The 20,010-nt window shown below is 44.6% G+C and overlaps 1 protein-coding gene across 2 annotated transcripts in view; it reads right to left on the bottom strand.

Moving 5' to 3' along the window:
• PODXL2 (podocalyxin like 2) overlaps positions 1-20,010 on the bottom strand; it is a 272,175-nt gene that overhangs the window by 125,471 nt on the left and 126,694 nt on the right. For both annotated transcript variants that reach the window (XM_078662430.1, XM_078662431.1), the window contains exon 2: positions 7,732-8,025. In XM_078662430.1, coding sequence (XP_078518556.1) covers positions 7,732-8,025 — 294 coding nt within the window. The remainder of the gene's footprint in view (positions 1-7,731; positions 8,026-20,010) is intronic.

Genomic DNA, 20,010 nt, shown 5'->3' with positions numbered 1-20,010 from the left:
ATCTAGGATTTGAAGGGCGTCGTCAATTATGTGAGTCATAGCAGTTTCAGTGCTGTGTCCTGCTCGGAAGCCTGATTGATGAGGGTTGAGGAGATCAAACAGATCAATGTGTTTAGTCAGTTGTAGTTGTGCGCATTTTTCCAATAATTTGGCGAGAGTGGGAATATTGGTAATGGGACGGTAGTTGTTTAGGTCGGATGGGTCGGCAGTAGGTTTCTTTAGCAAAGGTGTGACTTGTCCAACTTTGAGGGAGTCAGGGATGGTTCCTTCTTGGAGCGAGCTGTTGATAATTTTAGTCCAGAGAGGAAGGAGCAGTGGGGTGAAGTCTTTGACAGCGTTAGCAGGGAGGGGATCCGTGAGGTGATTGGAAGGTTTCAAGGTGCTGAGCAGTTTGCCTATTTCTTCTTCGGAGTAGGTTTCAAAGGTTGACCATGTTGCATTGTTTTTAGGTTCGGTGGGTGTTATGCAGTTGAGTGTGTTGTGGAGTCTTGCGTCAGCGCGGAGATCATTCTTTATGTTGTCAGTTTTTGGGGTAAAGAAAGCGGCGAAGTCTTCACAGGAGGGTGCTTCGTGCAAAGTACTGAGAGGTTGGGGTTGTTCCTTGGCTTGTGTTCTGATTAACTCAAACAGTTTTCTAGGGCGATTTTTTGCTTGGTCGAGCTGGAGGCTGAAGAAGTTTGCTTTTGAGCGCTTTATTTTCCTGAAGTAGGCGTTTCTCTTTTTCTTCAGGGTTTTCAGGTGCAGTGCAGAGGGAGCTGCCCTCCAGGTGCGCTCTGCCATTCGCATGGCTCGTCTATCTTCATTGAGACTCCCGTCGTACCATGGATTGGAGACTATGCACAACAAATAAGACACAACTTGATTTTCACACAATTAGGCGGTGTGCCTCTCTTGCCCAGGGGTGATGAGTAAAAAGGCTTGTACCCCAGATCATAAATCAACGCCACCAACCAGTCTATACATGGTTTGGAGAAGTAGGGTTCCCCTTCCTCGAATATTGGTGGGAGTAAAGTATGGGTGTGCCTCCTGCCCAGGAGACTGCAGCACTGATTGGGAGAGCAACAGGTAAGTAAGTGGACTCTGGGGTAAAACAACACAATGTCAGCACGTAAAACATGATAAGAGCCAGAATAGTACAGATGGGCAGATGGTTCAGAGACTTTTGTTCTAAGGCCTTCGATAATGCTTTTCAGTTAGAGGAAATATGAAACATTGCTAGTCGACTGCAAAATATACAGGATAATTGCAAGATCAAAGCTCTGGAATTTAAAGCCATGGAAGATCTACTACATTTCAAAGAGTAAGGAACACACTCCCCACAGAAGCCAGATTAACCCAGAAACCAAACACAAGAACCAGCTGTCAGAAGAAGGTAACTAAAAATACCAACCTACTGGGAAACCTGTGTGTAATTTTTGGCCAAAATGCCTGAGTCCGTCAGAACCACTGATAGTTTCTCTGGGCCCATTCCATTTAATCTTTCATTTTCTCATCTGTACCATTAGAGATAGGGACCAATCATAGGCAAATAAATCTTGGCCCAACCCCGAAAAAATAGTTCATTCCAAACAGGTAAGCTGCATCTTCCGCACCACACCAGAAGTAAACATAAGCAACTCTGTATACGTTTCGGTCCATCACGGTTTTCCTTGGTGAGTCTTCACCAGTGGCGCAGGTATACCACCAGGCAGCAATAAGGCAGAAATTAAAGCCATAGGTATGTGTCCTTACTCAGAGAGGATGTTGCCTTTGACCTGGATTGTCACTTTTGGGGCATGGCAGACACTTGGATTGGAAGGAGAGTGAAATTAGGAGACGGCATAGTCTAGTTGATGAAGTCTTTGTAACTGAGACATACTGCGATTTTGGACGACCCCGCTTCTAGTTTCTTCCATGAAGGAGCCTGTGGGGCTAGGTCAGGAAGCAAGGGATGAACACCAGAACCAGAGTACTCAATAGCTGGTCCCCAGCACAAGGCCAGAGTCGACCCCTGCAGAGACAGATTGGTGACAAATGGAAGGGAGGGGTTACATCAGGCAAACAATTATTCCCCAGTGAGAAACTAAACACAAAAGAAAGTTATAAAGTGCAACTGCACTTCACAATCTTGCTTTTGTGTTTATGAATGTGCATGTGTACATTAACAAGAAATTCCTAATGCCAAAAATTACCAAGAAAAGCATGACCGCATATTTTTAGGCGACAGAAAGACCAAATGTGATCAAAGGCATGTGAGATATTGTGAAGGACTCAACTCCCTCCAGCAGCCCTCCCCAAATAAAAAGACGATGGTGACAAACACAAGTGATAAAATCATTGTGATGATAGTTGTAGGAACAGGTTTCTTTGTTTTCACAGCTCGGACGCACACCAGTCCTGGCCCGTGTCTTGTCGGACTGCGGGACTCTGCTGCCGAGCTCACTTAAAAATAACATCTAAGGGCCTCATAAAAAATTCAACTAAACTGAGCCGCGCTGTGATGAATAATTTAGTGAATTGTCTTAAGTGAGGACAGGCCTGGCCTCTAAGAAGCGAGCTCCGGATAGGGAGGGATTCGCACCAGGGAGAAGGATAAGTATCAGAGGTTGGAAAGCTGTGCGGTTGGGAAGGTGTGCAGTTGGAATGCTGTGTGGTTGGAAGGCTGTACGGTTGGAATAGTGTGCGGCTGGGATGGTATGTGGTTCGGATGGTGTGAAGTTGAGATGGTGTGTGGTTGGAATGCAGTGTGGCTGGAATGCAGTGTGGCTGCAATGCAGTGTGGCTGGGAAGGTGTGCGGTTGTGATGATGTGCGATTGGGATGGTGTGCGGTTGGAATGCTGTGTGGTTAGAATGCTGTGTGGCTGGGATGGCGTGTGGATGGAATGCTGCTTGGTTGAGATATGTGTGGCTGGAGTGGTGTGTAGTAGGGATGGTGTGCATTTCGGATGGTGTGTGGTTGGGACGCTGTGTGGCTGGGATGGTGTGCAGTTGGGATGGTGTGTGGTTGTGAAGCTGTGTGGCTGGGATGGTGTGTGGATGGAATGCTGTGTGGTTGGGATGGTGTATAGTTGGGATGGTTTGTGACTGAGATGGTGTGCGGTTGAGATGGTATACAGTTGGGATGCTGTGTGGTTGGGATGGTGTGTGGCTGGGATGGTGTGTGGATGGAATACTGCATGGTTGGGATGGTGTGTAGTTGGGATGGTTTGTGACTGGAATGGTGTGTGGTTGGGATGATGTGCAGTTGGGATGGTGTGTGGATGGAATGCTGTGTGGTTAGGATGGAGTGCAGTTGGGATGCTGTGGGGCTGGTATTGTGCTTGGATGGAATGCTGTGTGGTTGGGATGGGGTGTAGTTGGGATGGTGTGTAGTTGGGATGGTTTGTGACTGGGATGGTGTGTGGTTGGGATGCTGTGTGGTTGGGATGGTGTGTGGCTGGTATGGTGTGTGGATTGAATGCTGCGTGGTTGGGATGCAGTGCAGTTGGGATGGTGTATGATTGAGATGCTGTGTGGCTGGGATGGTGTGTGGCTGGGATGGTGTGTGGCTGGGATGGTGTGTAGTTGGGATGGTTTGTGACTGGGATGGTGTGCGGTTGAGATGGTGTATGATTGAGATGCTGCGTGGTTGGGATGGTGTGTAGTTGGGATGGTTTGTGACTGGGATGGTGTGCGGTTGAGATGGTGTATGATTGAGATGCTGTGTGGATGGGATGGTGTGTGGTTGGGATGGTGTGTAATTGGAATGGTTTGTGACTGGGATGGTGTGCAGTTGGGATGGTGTGTTATTGAGATGCTGTGTGGCTTGGATGGTGTGGGGTTTGGATGGTGTTAGGCTGGGATGGTGTGTGGATGGAATGCTGTGTGGTTGGGATGGTGTGTAGTTGGGATGGTTTGTGACTGAGATGGTGTACGGTTGGGATGGTGTGTAGTTTGGATGGTTTGTGACTGGAATGGTTTGTGACTGGGAGGGTGTGTGGTTGGAATGGTGTGTAGTTTGGATGGTGTGGGATTGGGATGGTTTGTGTCTGGGATGACGTGTGGATGGAATGCTGCATGGTTGGGATGATGTGCAGTTGGGATGGTGTGTGACTGAGCTGCTATGTGGCTGGGATGGTGTGGGGTTTGGATGGTGTGTGGCTGGGATGGTGTGTGAATGGCATGCTGCATAGTTGTGATGGTGTGTAGTTGGGATGGGTTGTGACTGGGATGGTGTGCAGTTGGGATGGTGTGTGATTGAGATGCTGTGTGGCTGGGATACTGTGGGGTTGGGATGTGTGTGGCTGGGATGGTGTGTGGATGGAATGCTGCGTGGTTGGGATGGTGTGCCGTTGGGATGGTGTGAGGTTGGGATGGTATGCGGTTGGAATGATGGCGTGTGGTATCTGCTGCAGCCCAATTTAACTCTACCCTTACATGTCACAAAAGCACAACGTTTACGTACCCTTAGCACCATATACTCTGTGTGCCTAACTTTATTATTGAGTGAAGTATTCAAATGTATTACTGAATTTCATTCACTGTAGAAACCAGAGATTCATTAATGTCTGCACATTAATGTTTAGCCTAACCATGAATAAATGTAGCTCTCATACATATTTACCCTTATGTCTCAAGCCATGTTGCAATTATCTGAAAGTGCATTGCACAATATCAGCATGAACTCATTCACCTGACTTAGATTTGTAATGCTGCATTTATTTTGAAGTTATACGTGCACCTATAATCATGCAGTCGAAGTGCACATTTTAGTGTTCAACTAAGCTAATTTAACTAGGCCCGAATTTTGAAACACATTTTTTGTTTGCTTTGCATATTCTCTCGTCTGCAGATACAGGTTCAAGGCTTCAATAGTTAGAGAAAGGAGTGATGTGTATTAGAGATATTGAGGCCAAAGAAGAAAATCTTGGCAGAGAGGTGAAGAAATAATTGGCTGAAAAGCCTCCTATCATCAGCTTTCAGCACTGGTGTACTACCCAAGGTCGTGTGAATGTCCAGGTTTCATTGGATGAGAACATCTGAAGATGTTGCCACTGTGCACACCAAGTGCAACACCATTGGCTCCTGGAAGGGTGATGTGAGGAGCGAATGATGAGAATGTATCTGTGTGTTTTAATTAATGTTTGTTAGAGTTTAGGGAGGACCCCTTTGGACTTTGAGATGTACAGACCTCTCTGCTTGCCCCATTCTTGAGAGTGGGAAGTCCCTCTTCTATTCCGCCACCTACCCTTCTCCATCCAAATAACTAAATAACATATCCACCCCGCAAATTACTTCATATTTTGGCAACACTAATCCTTTATGGGTTCCAGAGTAGAATGCTACTCACCAGAAAAGCGCTACAACACCCATCAGGGTTAACAGGTGCTATATGAATGCAAACCTTTCTTTCCCTTCTATCCCTCCGCTATCTTTCTCACTCCAAATAACTGACTAATATCCACCACTCAAATTACTTTCATATTTCACCATACTAATTCACCACTAATCCTGTATGGGTTTCCGGAGCAGCGTGCTACTTGCCACAAAAAGCGCTTCAACACCCCATCAGGGGTAACAAGCGCTATATAAATACAAACCTTTTTTCCTCTTCTATCCTTCTGCTATCCTTCCGAATCCAAATAACTGACTAACCTATCCATCACTTAAATCAATTTCATATTTCACTATACTAATTCAACACTAATTCCTTTATGGGTCCCGGAGTAGCGTGCTACTCACCTAAAAAGCTCTTCGACCCCTCGTCAGGGGTAGTAAGCACTATATAAATGCAAATACAATACAATACAATATGCTAAACACTTGTTCTCTTTTAGAGGATTTCTACTGAAATCCTCACTATACTGACACCTTCCTGCTTCACTTTTCCTGTTCCTTAAATTTCACACATGGATCTTCCTTCAACGAGCAGCCAGTTTAAAGAGGACAGGATTGGGGTGATGCTGTCAGATCCATTTGCACCTGAGTCCAGGTGTGCAGTGACTTTCAACAGGGAAGGGAGGTTTGGGCATCCCGGCTAATAGGGCATTCCCGTACTCAAAAATGGAAAGGAGCAATGCCTGTGAAACCTACCACTCGCAGTTATTGAATTGGTATTTATTCTTTGATGTCCCGGATGAGTTTGAGTTACAAGTTGGCCAATCTGGTTATTGCCTTGATGAGGCTTAAGAAATTCAGTTTCCTGTCCAGAGTGAAGCCTGAGGGTTTGGCTGTTTGGTCGATGGAAGTCTGGCAGTCCAGCAGTTGGCTGAGGCTAACCATTCTTCAACTGGCACTGGAGATAGCATGGGTGGGAGTAGAAGGAAGTCAGAATTTCGGGGTTCAGCTTAAAATGACGAGAAGTTATGCAAGGTTGTATCATGTCAATACTTATAGATATTCGAGAAATGTCTGCACTAGAAGAGACTCAGGTGTAGTTCAGTTTAATCTGAAAATTCATCTGCATTTTTAGGGACAAGTAACTCATTAGAGTGGTGGGCTAATTGAAGAACCCAAAATAATGTTAGATGCCTCTTTTGTGAACATTGAGCTAGCCGAATTATCCAACTATCGTATACAACAGCGAGTGAATTCGCAATTACAGTGCCTTCTTAATTTTAAGCTGATGTGCTGCTGTTTTGCAAATTCTACAGTGAACTGAGGAAGGTGTGGATTGTTTCTATTCTAAAATGTTTTGGGATTAGACAGTGTAGGTCACCTTTCATGGCTTTGCAATTCCTAGATAATGTACATATAATTTGGAAGCTAGCAATGTTTTTAAAGCACGTTGTTAACCACAGGAAAATGATGGTAACTCAAGTCTAAAGGTCATATGATAGTAAAATGGTATTGGTGCTGCTCTGATGAATTTAAGTATTTTTATGACCCCAGATTCCTAGTGCCATTTCTTTTTAATATTTTGTGTAGTTTTTAAATGATTTTGCAGTTAATGTACAATTATTTGAACCAGTAATGTATATATAGGACGTCTTTCTCTTTTTTAACTAGATACATGTTTTTAATTTGTACTTTTATGATTGTATGAAATAGCAATCGAATAAAGTTGTACTTGACTTTAAGTTGATGTTCTTCTTATTTTGCACATTTATGACTGATTTTAGTCTTTCTAAATATAAACCAATTTTGGTTAGTAAGGCACAAATGCACAGGGATATAAATTGATTTCTCATGGATCACATAGGTTGTTAAAGCAGGCACAAGTAAACAGAGGTCCCCTGGGTACAGAGTTTGAAAATAAGTCATTAAACCACCTCTTCAGCCGGCTTTGAAGATAGGGCAGTCAATTTAACACTCACTCATGACGTCTGGTGTGACCAGAAGGCTTAGAGTTGGACTCCTGACAAGGGCAACCCCTTTTTCAACCCTTGTGAAGTGGGCAGATTTAGTGTCATTAAATTAGCTGATAGTGACACATGTTATCTGCAGAGCTTAGAAATGACAAAAACCACAGGATGAATCAGTCTAACTCAGCGCTTGCTGCTGACATCTGAAGGGCAGAGTAGACCACGCTTTCCATCCTTCTGAGGTTGGTAAATGGAATACTATTAATGAGCTAACACTATCATGTGTACTTACAGCACATAGAAACAGCAGAAGTGCAGTAGGAAGCACATATAAAACATGTTATTATTACCTTGCACTAGAAGGGATAGCTAAAACTGTGCCATAAATTAATAAAACTGAACAGTAAATATTTAAGTACAAAAACAAGAACCTATTTATTTTCAAAGGAGTAGAAATAAAGACTTTACCTGTTGGTGGGCCGAGGTCCAAGCTGGTCTCGTTGGTATCTGCTCCGTCTTCCAAGAAATACTGCGGCGACTGTAGTATCGTGGACTCTTCGTTCTCCTGGCTGGACGAGCCCGAGCCTTGGCCGGCCTGGAGGAGGCTGGTCAGAAGGCCGGCCTCCCGGGCCTCCAGTGGACCACGCTCAACTGAATCCAATGACTCAAGGTGGGGGATCATCGTCAGCTCCATCAGAGACGTCGAGGTGAATCCCTCCATCGTGGGCTCCTCTGTGGCCACGAGGCCAAACCACATGGACGCTTTGAAGAGAAGAAGATAGGGGTACCATGAGGAGTTGGGAAATGGGGGGAGGTATCCTAGGATGGCATTGCAAATAGAGAGCTGTGTCAATAAGTCAACACTCCGGCATTGGAAAACCAAACCTCAATGACTAGGCTCGACACACGATACAAGTATTGTATCCTCCCATTCAGAAACCAAGTTTTCAGTCCATGTTCCGATGCGCCTCACAGTTATACCATACTGCATTCCGAGAGGGTTGTATGATGGAACTCCACATGCATTTACCCCACATGCCTTTACAAAGTAGTCACTACCGCGACTGCGACGTTCCCACATGTTACTTTACCACTCAAAACGTTACAACAGCTTGCTTTAGGGGGTGCTGGATTTTGGAATTCCAACTCCAGTCTACGCAACAGTGGGGAAGATGTTGGACTTAAAAATCCAACACTAGTCCAACAACGCGCCCCCTACAGCAAGTCGTTGTAAAAGCTGGATGTTGTTGATATTGCAGGGTAAAGGATGTTTCCCTTCTAAAAGTGTCTACACACTTACTCGCTCTATCTTGACACTTGTTTACTTTACTTTACTTGTTTACACTGCTTTACTCAGAAATGCCTCCTTTATTTTGTATCTTCCAGTCTTGAACTCATCAAAAACCCAATCCCTCTAATGCACGCGTTTGTTGAATCTATTCCCCTATTGGGTCCACTTTATCTCCATGTCTTCCACCAATGCTACGTTTTTGACCGTGTTGTAACGCTGCCTTTCTAAAGTTGGGGGGGAGGTGGGATGGATGGGATTGTAGAGCAGTGGTCTTCAAACTGGGAGACTTACCCACTCTGTGGAGCACACTGGTCAAGGAGTTGCAAGGCAGTGGCAAGGACTGAAGCGTTGTCAACCACTTCCAACGTGTATTGGAAAACTATAAGAATTCTGCCAATGTGCTTGCAAAAGGTGCTTTTCAAGGGTGCATGCACCTTTCTTGAGAGTGCATCAGAGTCTGAAGTCTGGGCTACAGTGTAATTGTATTATGTTTAGATTTATTGATTTGTAAAACTCACAAACAAAACAAATTGTTAGTAATTTACAAAACGTCCTAGCCTCTAGACCGCTTCTACTCTCTATCCCACTGTCCTCACATGCCTTTACCAGGTCAGGTCAAAACAATATGAGAGCGAGAGAAAGACAGAAAAAAAAGAGAGATTGAGAGAGAAAGAGAAATAGAGAAAACAAAAGACAAGGAGCGAGAAAGAGAGGGGGTTAGAGAGATAGAGAGAGCTAGAGCGAAGAGAGCGTGAGAGACAGTCAGAGAGCGAGGGAGGGAGACGATGAATGCAAAAGAGAAAAAAACTAAAAGCAACATAAAAAAGAGAAAAAGGATGACAAAGAGAGAGCGAGAGAGAGAAAGCAAGAGAGAGGGGAAGTAGATAGAGCAGGAGAGGGAAGGAGAAAAACACAGAAGGAGACACAAAGCTGGACAGAAACAGAGAGGGGGGACACAGAGGGAAGAGAAAGAGGGAGACAAAGAGATGGATACAGTGAGTGAGAAAGAGAGAGTTTTAGAAACGTATAAGGAGAACAACAGACAGACAGAGAGAACCAGGAATAATTTTCCTAAGCAAACGGAGAAACAGATTCCGGAAACATGATCGACCTGTTCGAAGAAGTAGAGATTCAGCAGCGGCCGGCTCAGGTAAGCGCGTGTGTGCGGGGCGCGGCTGGGGGGGAGTTGACAGATGAAAGAATAGGTATTATTTATTTATTTAATCATGGCTAAAGAAAACAAACAAAAAAAATACTACAAAGCAGTGCATACTTCCATCTACAAAATTACCTATTTTCCGAATAGGACTGGAAAATAAGACAAGCATTAGCAATGCAATAGGTTTCGCATTTACACAAGTTTAAGCTATTGGCATTGCAAATGACAATGCCTTATATTTATGTGTCAAAAACAAAAACAAAAAATAAAATGCATTGTCGTTTGCAATGTCAATACCTCAAACTTGTGTAAATGCGAGACCTATTGCATTGAAAATGCCTGTTTAAGTACATGCATGCTTCAAAACATGGAATTAATTCGATTTAGACATCACTATGGAGATAAATGGAAACTTTAAGAAGTAAAGTTGTTATGCTGTATTAAAATAGCTTTGCTCTGGAGAAGAAGAGGAAATAGAATTTGCCTTTTGAAGGGGTATTCTGAGAAGTCTCATCGGTGTATGTACAAAAGGCTCATGCTAACATGTTTAAACAAGCAAAAGCATGGCGCATTGTGTGTAAACAGTAACCTGACCCACGAGGAATGCAGCTGCCACCCTGCGCGCCACTGCTCGCTCCAGAGAGCAAAATTCTGTGGGAGTGAACATTACAAAAGAGGTGGGACATGCACTCGCCTTCAGCAATTTGGGTGCTTTCATTGTTGAAAGACATATGCAAAAGCCAATATAATGTGTGGGAGGAGTCAGACCCACACAGAGTAGACGCAAGAAGCCTCGCAGAGTAGCGCATACACGCTGCTAGGCTCGACCCAAAAATAAGTAGCGCACAACTACGTTTTTTTAAGCACTGGTAGGGAGACCAACACATAGGGTGCAGATGGGGACAATTCATGACAAATGACGCAGGTAGGGAAACATAATGGAGCGACTGGGTAGAGGAACAATGTAGAAGGAGCACTTGTGGGAAGCAACATGAAAGGCGGGGGGACAGAAGCCACACAGAGGGCAGGTAGAGGGAACAAGTAATGGGTGAGAGAGTGTCGCAGGGTTTCTGTTCTCACACAGAACTGTGCACAAAGGATTGGAACCTCGGCGAATTAGGGTGACCCAAAACTCACCTTAGTACCCAACTTACCCCTTACCGAGCTAGCTACAGTGTCTCATTGGTCTTATCAAACTCCCAATGTTTAGACAAACCAGAACATGAACTTACAGTACCTCAGGATACGTGGAACTCATGAACACTCTTTCGTTATACTGTCATTACAAACCAGAACATGGAGTAAAGAAGAACACATGAGCATTTGAAATGTTTATTTACTAATGCCGTCTTCTCAGGCGCAGTATCTTAGATAATACAAGTAAACATATTATCAGTAGCAAAGTTACCAGCATAGTTACTAATCCATAAAAAGCGAATGATGACAGCATGTTAACATGCTGTAAATGAATAAGAGTTAACAACACTTATATCTCACCCTCCCTAACACACATATTATATTATTTGCTAAGAAGGTCTCTTTGGGTTGTATTAGGGCGGGCCCATACCTTAGTGTCCTAGCATGAAGGAATCACATCAGCATACACCAGCTCTCTCTTCATGTGCACTGCATCAAGTGTGTTCTATGTGCCTCGAGCAAAGCATTATCAAACCCGCCTGAAGCCAGAGTTGGCAGAGGCTGCACTTTTGTTATGACTATGAAGTCGTGAAGATCAGACCTCATAACAATTCTGTATCGTGTTGTTCTTAAAACATCAGCACTCTCTGTACAGACACAGTTTATTAAGCAAAGCAGATAGCATAGTAATAACATATTATTCTCATGTAAATCACGACGGACTACTAGGTTGAAAGCTAAGTCAACAACTAAGTGTCGTGTGCAAAGCTGCAAAAAGGAAAAATGGCGTTTAAACCCTTAATGGGCCCATGCTAACTTAACACGATATAAGGATATTCAGGAGCTACATGACACCCCCCCATGATCCGAGAACGGACTAAATACGATAACAGAAGTGCCATCACAGGAGAGCAGAACGCATCAGTAAATGAGCATGGTTCTCAAGCGAAACATTACAAATCTATAAAAAATGTAATGCTAAAAAATAGCCCAAAACTATATAGTGGCTCAAGCCAATAGGCAAAGAAATAATAAAAAAACTTGACAAATAAGTCAATAAAATCAATGAAATGCTAGTGCTCAGCATGTCAATCCGAGGCAGTGTCTATGACATAACTGTATATGCAAAATAAGCAGCAACAGCCTCCAATAGGAAATCACCGTCTTCATCCGAAAACAGTTCAGCCATCCAATTTAAAAGTTGAAAAGAACATACGTGTTCTCCAAGCACCGGATCCTCTATCACTATCAGAGGACAGCTCGGTGGATTTTCAAGAAAGCCCAGTTCCAAGAATTCTTGCGCTGCCGACAATATATCCCAGGGACCAATTAGTCCATGCGCCACTGCTAAGGCCATAATCCTTTCGCCAGAACAAACCAACTCGTGAGTAATGATAGGACTCATCAGCTGATTAAAATCGACGTCAGGAGAAACCGGTCCGCAGAGACACAAATCAATGGCCCAATGGAAATCACAGGTCAGGCAGTGAAATACAGGCTGGACACAGGTGAAGTAGGAGAATCGAAAAGATAATCCATGTGCCGTGCTCAATATCGCCAACGGCAGTGTGCCATAATATTCAAGCATGCGATTGCGGAACAGCGTTAGCAGCTGCTGGGCGGGGCCTTGCACAGGAAGGACATCCATATTTAAAAAGACAGAAAACCACTAGAGCGCCCGCTGCTAATGCAAGTAAAAATGGGAATCCTCCAAACAACGTTGAAAAAATAGAATGGAAGAAAGCAGGGATGAATCCAAAAATCTTTTCAAAGGAAGTCACGAGACCACTGCTAACAATTTTAAAAAAATGTGCTAGCCCTTTCGTGGAGGATGCGTTAAAGATAGTACGAACCATCTCTCCGAAATGCAAAGGCAAATCAGTATTTAAAAGTGCCTGAACCTCTGTACGGGTGTTCGCAATGTGAAGCACGAAAGTTTCACGGGCCGAGCTCAAGGCCACCTCTCTCTGGGACAAAAGAGCCCTTATTCTTGCCATGCCGCTGAATTCTGCTCCCAAGGTTGGTATCTGTGGCCAGATGGAAGACTCCCTATGTTCATGTGTGGGAGGATACAGCACATTTCTGCAGCAAATAACCCGCTCACTTACTGTTACGATAAAAGCTATACCTTTAATTAACCCACAACAGTCTTCATTATTGAGCATTAAATAACTACCATTTTCTAATAATTTAAACGTGGGGATAATAGCAGGAACGGGCGTGCCTTGCAAAACGCAAGCCATATTCGGTCGGTCTTTGTTGCATGAACCGTGTAACTGTATGTGTCTACACATTAAAGAATGATCTGGCGTCTCAGTACACTCCTCCCCATTCAGATAAACTTCTTGGTCATCCTTGAAACATCTGTATGTGTATGGAAGCGACCAGACTTCATGAAGGAAACCGCTACCTAAAGGTTCATAACGACCAATGGGTACATATTTCATACAATTTGAAAACTTATATAAAGCAAAAGGCAGCGTTATTAAACCGTGGATAAGCCACGTTGCAGCAGTGGCCTCTGCCACGGAAAAAGGTAAAGATACTAACCTTTCAATATGTAACATAGAAAAGGAAGCATCACGCATTGAAAGCAAGCGTTGTTTGTCAGTCAAATTAAACGGCGCAAATAAAGAAGAAACGTTCATGTACCCCCAGGGAACTTTACCATTTTTTAGAGTCTGTAGGGTCCATGCAAACTGCATGATTGATCGTAATTGATTCTGACCATGATATAATACTGACACTTCATCATGCACAATATCGACAACTGACGACACAATATTATCCAATGTGTAAATTCTAGAGGAAAGCACGTTAATACTATTGTCAACAACTGCAAGCACTTTCTCAAGATTCGCCTGATCAATAGCCCTAAGGCGTGTAGCAGCCTCAATCTGTGATAGTTTCCAAATTTCATTGTAAACTCCATATATCCACCTTTTCGACCTGCCACCAGCCGGGCCCTTAATGAAATCATTCAAATCCACGTCTGCATTCAGTTTAGAAAGGTGACTCTTAACTGCAGGTAAAGTTGAATGTTTCAGCCAATTTTGACACAATTTGCCTACAGAATAAGTGGTGACAGTGTGAACCAAATCAAACCGGGGATCAGATCTAACAGTTTTAAAACCGTCAGTTAAACCCAAAAATCTATTTTGGCAAGAATCAGCACTACGGTGCCAAAGCAGCCAACCCTTTGGATTCATACAGGAAATGTTAAAGGAGGAATTAAGGAGTAGAGCCTGTAATTCTCTAATGGACAACTGAGTAAAATTACTCCAACCATTATATTCCTCCAACTCCGGGAAAGTAGGGGTGTTTAACTTTTTAGAAGTAGCCAATCCAAAGCATGTGGTCTGGGAAATTGTTTCATTTAAAAACAACATATGATTCGGGATGAGACATGCACGGTGCAAAGCCTCAGTGCCTTGTACCTGCCAGGCCCTTGAACCCCAAACTGATTTAAGGTCTATTGTTTCCTTCCATAGCTCATAGCCTCCAGTAACTAATTGATCAAGGAAGGCCTTCGAATACAACAATTTAGTATCGGTAAGTCGAACCTTGGACATTGGCTTTTTATGAAATTTAAAATAAAAGGACTCGGGATTGGACTGGTTAAAGTCAGTGAAATAAGTATACTTTTTCAGAAATGTTTCTGAACTCCCTTGTTTAGGTGCTGGGCAATATTCCCACTGAGTAAAATTAACAGTATCCCTTCGGGATGATGTTTTGTGTAAGAAGTGATTGCCATAATGTTGGTAGCAGAATAATTCACCATAATTAGCAGATTCTAAATATAAATCTTCAGCATCAAAGGCAGCATAGTATTGCAAATCAGAAAATAAACTTTCTACAGCATTAACATCCCAGTCATCAGAACGAATGTTCCGTTTCACCACATCCCCCATATTCACTCTAAGTACATTAGGAACATTAACGACTTCCGTTGGGCCATGAATCTGAAACCGAACTGCATCCCACACTATTCCATCAAGGACAGGCCATGCTGTGATGTTAACCAAAGTCAAGTCTCTTTTAAATCTGTGTGTAGAATGTGACGAGGAAAGCGGGGCCAAAGTTCCATTTAGATGAGTAATGCATGTTCTTTCCTCGACATAGTGTCCATTGATGATTCGAAAAAAATAAAACACAAAACCAATTGACATAAAAAGGTAAACTGAAAAAAGGACCAGCCAAATGTATGTCCAAGGGGGAATCAAAAAATGTTTTTTAAACAGGCTAGCATAAACTGCAATACGAGAGGGTTTCTTCGAGGCAAGGGAAGCAGAGTCAAATGAAAATCTGGATTCCGTGGCTAAACGTGCTTGCAGGTCAGGCATGGACAAATCAGTGGGGTAGGCATAGTCTATCTCATCAACGTTAGTTCCGGGTAAATTATTTAACAAAGGACTGGAAATAGCAGGTAATTCGATGGGCACTTCAGGTTCAATATTAGAAGCAGTGGGCATAACTGAATTTCTCACAATGGAAGGACAGGAAACAGCCGGTGTCATGCTAAGAAGAATCGGCCACTCTGTGTATCTTGACATTGTCAAATGAAATAAACCTGTTTTCCTTACGACCAGGAAGTGGTGGTAAAATGACTGTTCTTGTGCCCTTCACTCCAAGGACTGGAACCGGAGCTCGATAGGAAGGACCAAATTCTTTCTTGTTATCGATCTTCTCTCGAACCAGTTCTCCAACTTGGGGTAGCCAGCCGACTACCGGGATCTGCAACGCATCATCCGACGTGGAGGGCAAATGTTCTTTTGCAAGACTGTCTCTGGTCTTTTGTAGATTCTGTAAAACATTGCAATGTTCATCTGCGTCAAAGGAAGTGGCGCGAACCACACAGTCTAGACCGTCAAGGTCAGGGACGTACATCTTGATGCCAAAGAGCATTTCGTATGGGGTCCGCCCACCCAGAGACCTTCTAGGGAGATTATTAAGAGCACGCTGCACGCCATTGAGGTGAGCCAGCCAGTTTCTGCCAGTGCCTATAACTCGGGCTGTCAAAGATTGCTTTAAATCACGGTTCATTCGCTCAACTACACTGTTACCCTCAGGTCTGTAGGGAGACGAAAACTTGACTTGGACCCCCAACGAACTCATGGCATCCTTATACGCCTTAGAGGCGAAAGCCGGACCCTGATCCGAATGGAAGGTACCACAGGCAAAAATCCCTATAAAGACACGCAAATCTCTAATGACAGTCCGTGAATCAGCGCTGCGATGGGGCCATACCCACACAAAGCGTGTGCATGAGTCAACTGCTACTAAGATGTACTTATACACAGTATCAGATGAAAAAGGACCGCAGTGGTCTAAATAAACACATCCTAGTGGTTTATTAGAAATGTACAACTGTGTCTGTGGCGGACGCGCAGCAGTTGGAGGTTTAACCTGCTGGCAAATGTCACAAAGAAGGACATAATCACCCGTCTGTTTGTACAGTCCCCGCCACCAGAAACGTTGTTGTAAGAGAGATACAGTGGCTGAGACGCCCGCATGCGCAGACGCCACACCTTCATGCGCCGCTGTAATCAATTCTGCCCTGCGATCCGAGTTGGGAATCAGCCGTTCCCCAACATCAGGAATTGTTACAAAAGGAACCTTTTCGGGACTTAAGTGGTATTTGTACTTCGAAGGGAATCCCGAAGGATGTTTACCTCCCTTCTCAGAGGCAGCAACTGCCGCCAAGATGTCGCTATCAATCTTGGTTTTGGATCTAGTAACTGCAGCAACTAAGTATGTAGATACTGCTGATTTCGCCGCTTCATCTGCAAGCGAATTACCAACAGCGTGGACTCCCACGCGCTGATGGCCAAGAGTATGAATCACATAAACAAGTGGTAACTTATCCTTAAGTTCCGCCACTCGAACCCAGATCATCTTATGTTTTATTGTGCTACCCTTGGAATCACGAAATTCATTCTGAATCCAAAAGAACAAGTTTTCATTGTAAGACTGGACACAGTAGTAAGAATCACTTACAACGAGAGTAGTAACACTTGGATCTGCGTACTCCAACGCTAGTAAAAGAGCACGAAGCTCTGCTAATTGTGCGGTGCAGTCGCCCAGGGGCAAGGTGTGCACTTCACTGGAAATGAACTCATCGTTCAACATAGCACCGACCACAATGGCGCATGCGGAAACGTAGGCATGTTTAGAGCCATGCGCAACCTGCGCCGAACCATCAGTGTAAATGATGCAATGGAAGTCCTCCAAAGGCCGCATAGATAGAGGAGCAGGATGAACAAACTCATACTGCAAGTACTCCTGCGACCGTAATGAGGCGTCAAAAATAAACGTGACATCCGTGGACGTCAAGGACGCAGCCCACTGAATCCACCGAGGGTGCAAAGCTTTTGAATTTGGTACACTGGCTTTCGTGACTGCCTCCAAATGAGGACAGGGTGTTACCACTAACATGCGTTTCCCCTGTGACAATGCTCGTTCCTTAAGAATCGCCATCTGTACAGCAGTTAAAACCTTTTCCACAGTGGGAAACCGCAATTCAGCCGAAGTGTACAAGTGTGACTTGTAAGCAATAGGTACTGTGTCTCCTTCATTAAAAGTGAGGTACGTGAAACCCACCGTCCCAGGAATTATTCTTATTACCAGGTTGGTGTGGTTATCACGAGTCAGTAAATATTTAGAAGTGAGCAGATCAGCCTGCAAGGATTGCAAAATGGCTGAATGCTCAGGCAGCCAGCATGATTTTGAGAAAGTTGGTTGTATCAAAGCATACAAAGGCTTGATACGCTGGGCATATTCCGGAATGTAAGTTCTGCCGAAATTCAAGAAGCCCAGCAAAGACTGTAATTTTTTCAGTGTTGTAGAAGCGCGCAACTGTGCGCATTTCTCCAAGAAGTGAGGAGCCAAACCTCTACCTTCATTGTTCAGCTCATAGCCGAGGAACAACACTGTGTGTTCTGCAATGTGCGATTTTGCAAAATTAAATTTGTAACCCATATCTGCAAAGTTACAAATGATTGAATTCACTCGACACAGATGCATCCAAATTTCGTCGTCTGTGAGATAAATGTCATCCACATAAGAATATGCATCCGGATCGATACTCTCCAATAGAGTGACTATTCTGGAGGTGAATACACCAGGACTATTCTTGTAGCCCATTGGAAGGCGCCGGAAGCGTTTTTGCACACCAGCGGACGTAAAACTTGTCCATTGGGAGCTAAAGCTATCCAATCTGTGGGCATAAAAACCGTTGGAAATGTCAAGCGTTGTCTTGAAACGCTTACGCACTAGACTATCCACAAGGGCAGAGCCGTGAGTATTCTGTACTGCACAGTTACGGCAATGCGAGTTCAAATGCCTGTAATCCAATACCAAACGATATGATCCGTCAGGCTTGGTCACAGTAAAAAGGGGATTATTCATCGGTGACACACACGTTTCAATAACTCCCTGATATTCCAATTGTTCAAGTATTTCTGCGACGGAAGCTTTTGCTTCACGCCGAATGGGATATTGAGGTTGAGGCTGCGGCTGAGACCGCAACGGAATTTCGTGGCAAGGAGACAATTTATCCCAACCACATTGGTTGCGGTACAGAGCCGGCGCAAGAGCCCGAGCCCACTCTTCTGCAAAATGCTGCGCATGCTCTGTTGAGACAGTTTTCACGAAACTGGGAAGGATTACCTCCTCCCCTCGCGGCGCCGCGAGCACAAAAGGTGGGGGCCAGTCAGCCTCCGAAAGCAAAATGTCATATGTAGAAGAAAGATTCTCCCAAAATACCCCTCTGACGGTACGCTGTATGTCACCTTCAATCAACAGGACAATTTCATAAAGTCTTTCAGGGGGAGCTAATCTTGTATCGGCTGTTTCTATTACAACGTATACTTCAGTCGCTTTCACCCTCAGTAGTGGACGGAGCGCCTCTCTGACTATGGTAATCTCCGCCGCGCTGTCCAGCAAGGTCAGAGCCCACGTCAGATTCCGAAGCCGCGTTCTCACTATCTGTGGCATATCTATGCACTGTTAAGGCTGCGACTTTCTTTTTCGCAAACTGCGGACGCTTTGGCGTAGAATCCTCCTGCTTCGCTGCGCCATCCGTCTGGCGGGGCTGGCCACGTCCTTGTTGGCCACCACGTCCCCGTCCGCCTCCTCCTCCACCGGTCTTCGGGGCCGATGTGTCCTGAAAGGAACGAGGAGAGCATTGATCAGAACCCTGAAATCGATCAGGTGATTTAATCATCGCGCGATCGCGCAAATCATAAACTTTTTCTGTCGGCGCGGGAGCTTGTTGTGCAGGAAAAGAATCCTGAGTCTGCTTAATTTGTTTCCCCTGTGTCTGTTTTTTAGGCCAATTTTGTTTTTTGGACTTGGTCTGGACATCTGACACTGCAGATTGTCCCTGTGGTTGTTTTTTCTCCTTCACAGAAAAATATTTCAGACCTCTACTTGTGCGGCCAATTGTCTTATAGGCGGCCACAACTATCTTTGCTAACTGTCGGGGTTTATCGGCATCGGGCAGAGCAGCCAAAGCATTCGACACCTGAAAGTTCACCGCATCTCCTTTAACATTGGAGAGTATGAGATCACTTACAATCTCAAAAGAACCACACAGGCGCATACCCAATTCAACCGCTGCCTCTGGTCCGTGATCATTCTGAACACGTTTAATGATCTCAGGCAGTGCATTCATAGACGGGGTGCCAAAGCACCTCGTATAAACGGCTTCAAATGTTTTCCCCCAGCTTTCACAGTCAACCAGCTCAGGAGTTAAATCCTTCGGTAAAGTGATCGTCAACATTCTATGCTTGTCAGCAGGAGTAGAATTCGGAAACACCGCCTCCAGTTGGTCAAACTTCTCAGCTAGCCAGAATGGGAAGTCATCGTTATCAACCGGACGTGCACCAAAAACCGAATTTACCATCACCGGATTAAGACGTATACCGCCTCGATCCATGGGAACGGCCGCACCCCCCTGGGGACCACCAGGTAGATGGCGACCGATGTATTGCACTAATGCTCGAATCACGGAAATGGAAACAACATGTAGCCTACGAATTTCTGCAAGGGTACAAGCGCCGTGATTCGGGTGCGGGGTAAAACCACCCAACGCAGGCCAGTTTGCACCTGGAATTGAGAGTGGACCTAACCTCGCAGCGGGCAAAGAGTGGGGGAGGGC

This window comes from Lissotriton helveticus, chromosome 9 (assembly GCF_964261635.1).
Source record: "Lissotriton helveticus chromosome 9, aLisHel1.1, whole genome shotgun sequence".
Lineage (NCBI taxonomy): Eukaryota > Metazoa > Chordata > Amphibia > Caudata > Salamandridae > Lissotriton > Lissotriton helveticus.
This window is presented reverse-complemented; position numbering and strand designations above follow the sequence as displayed.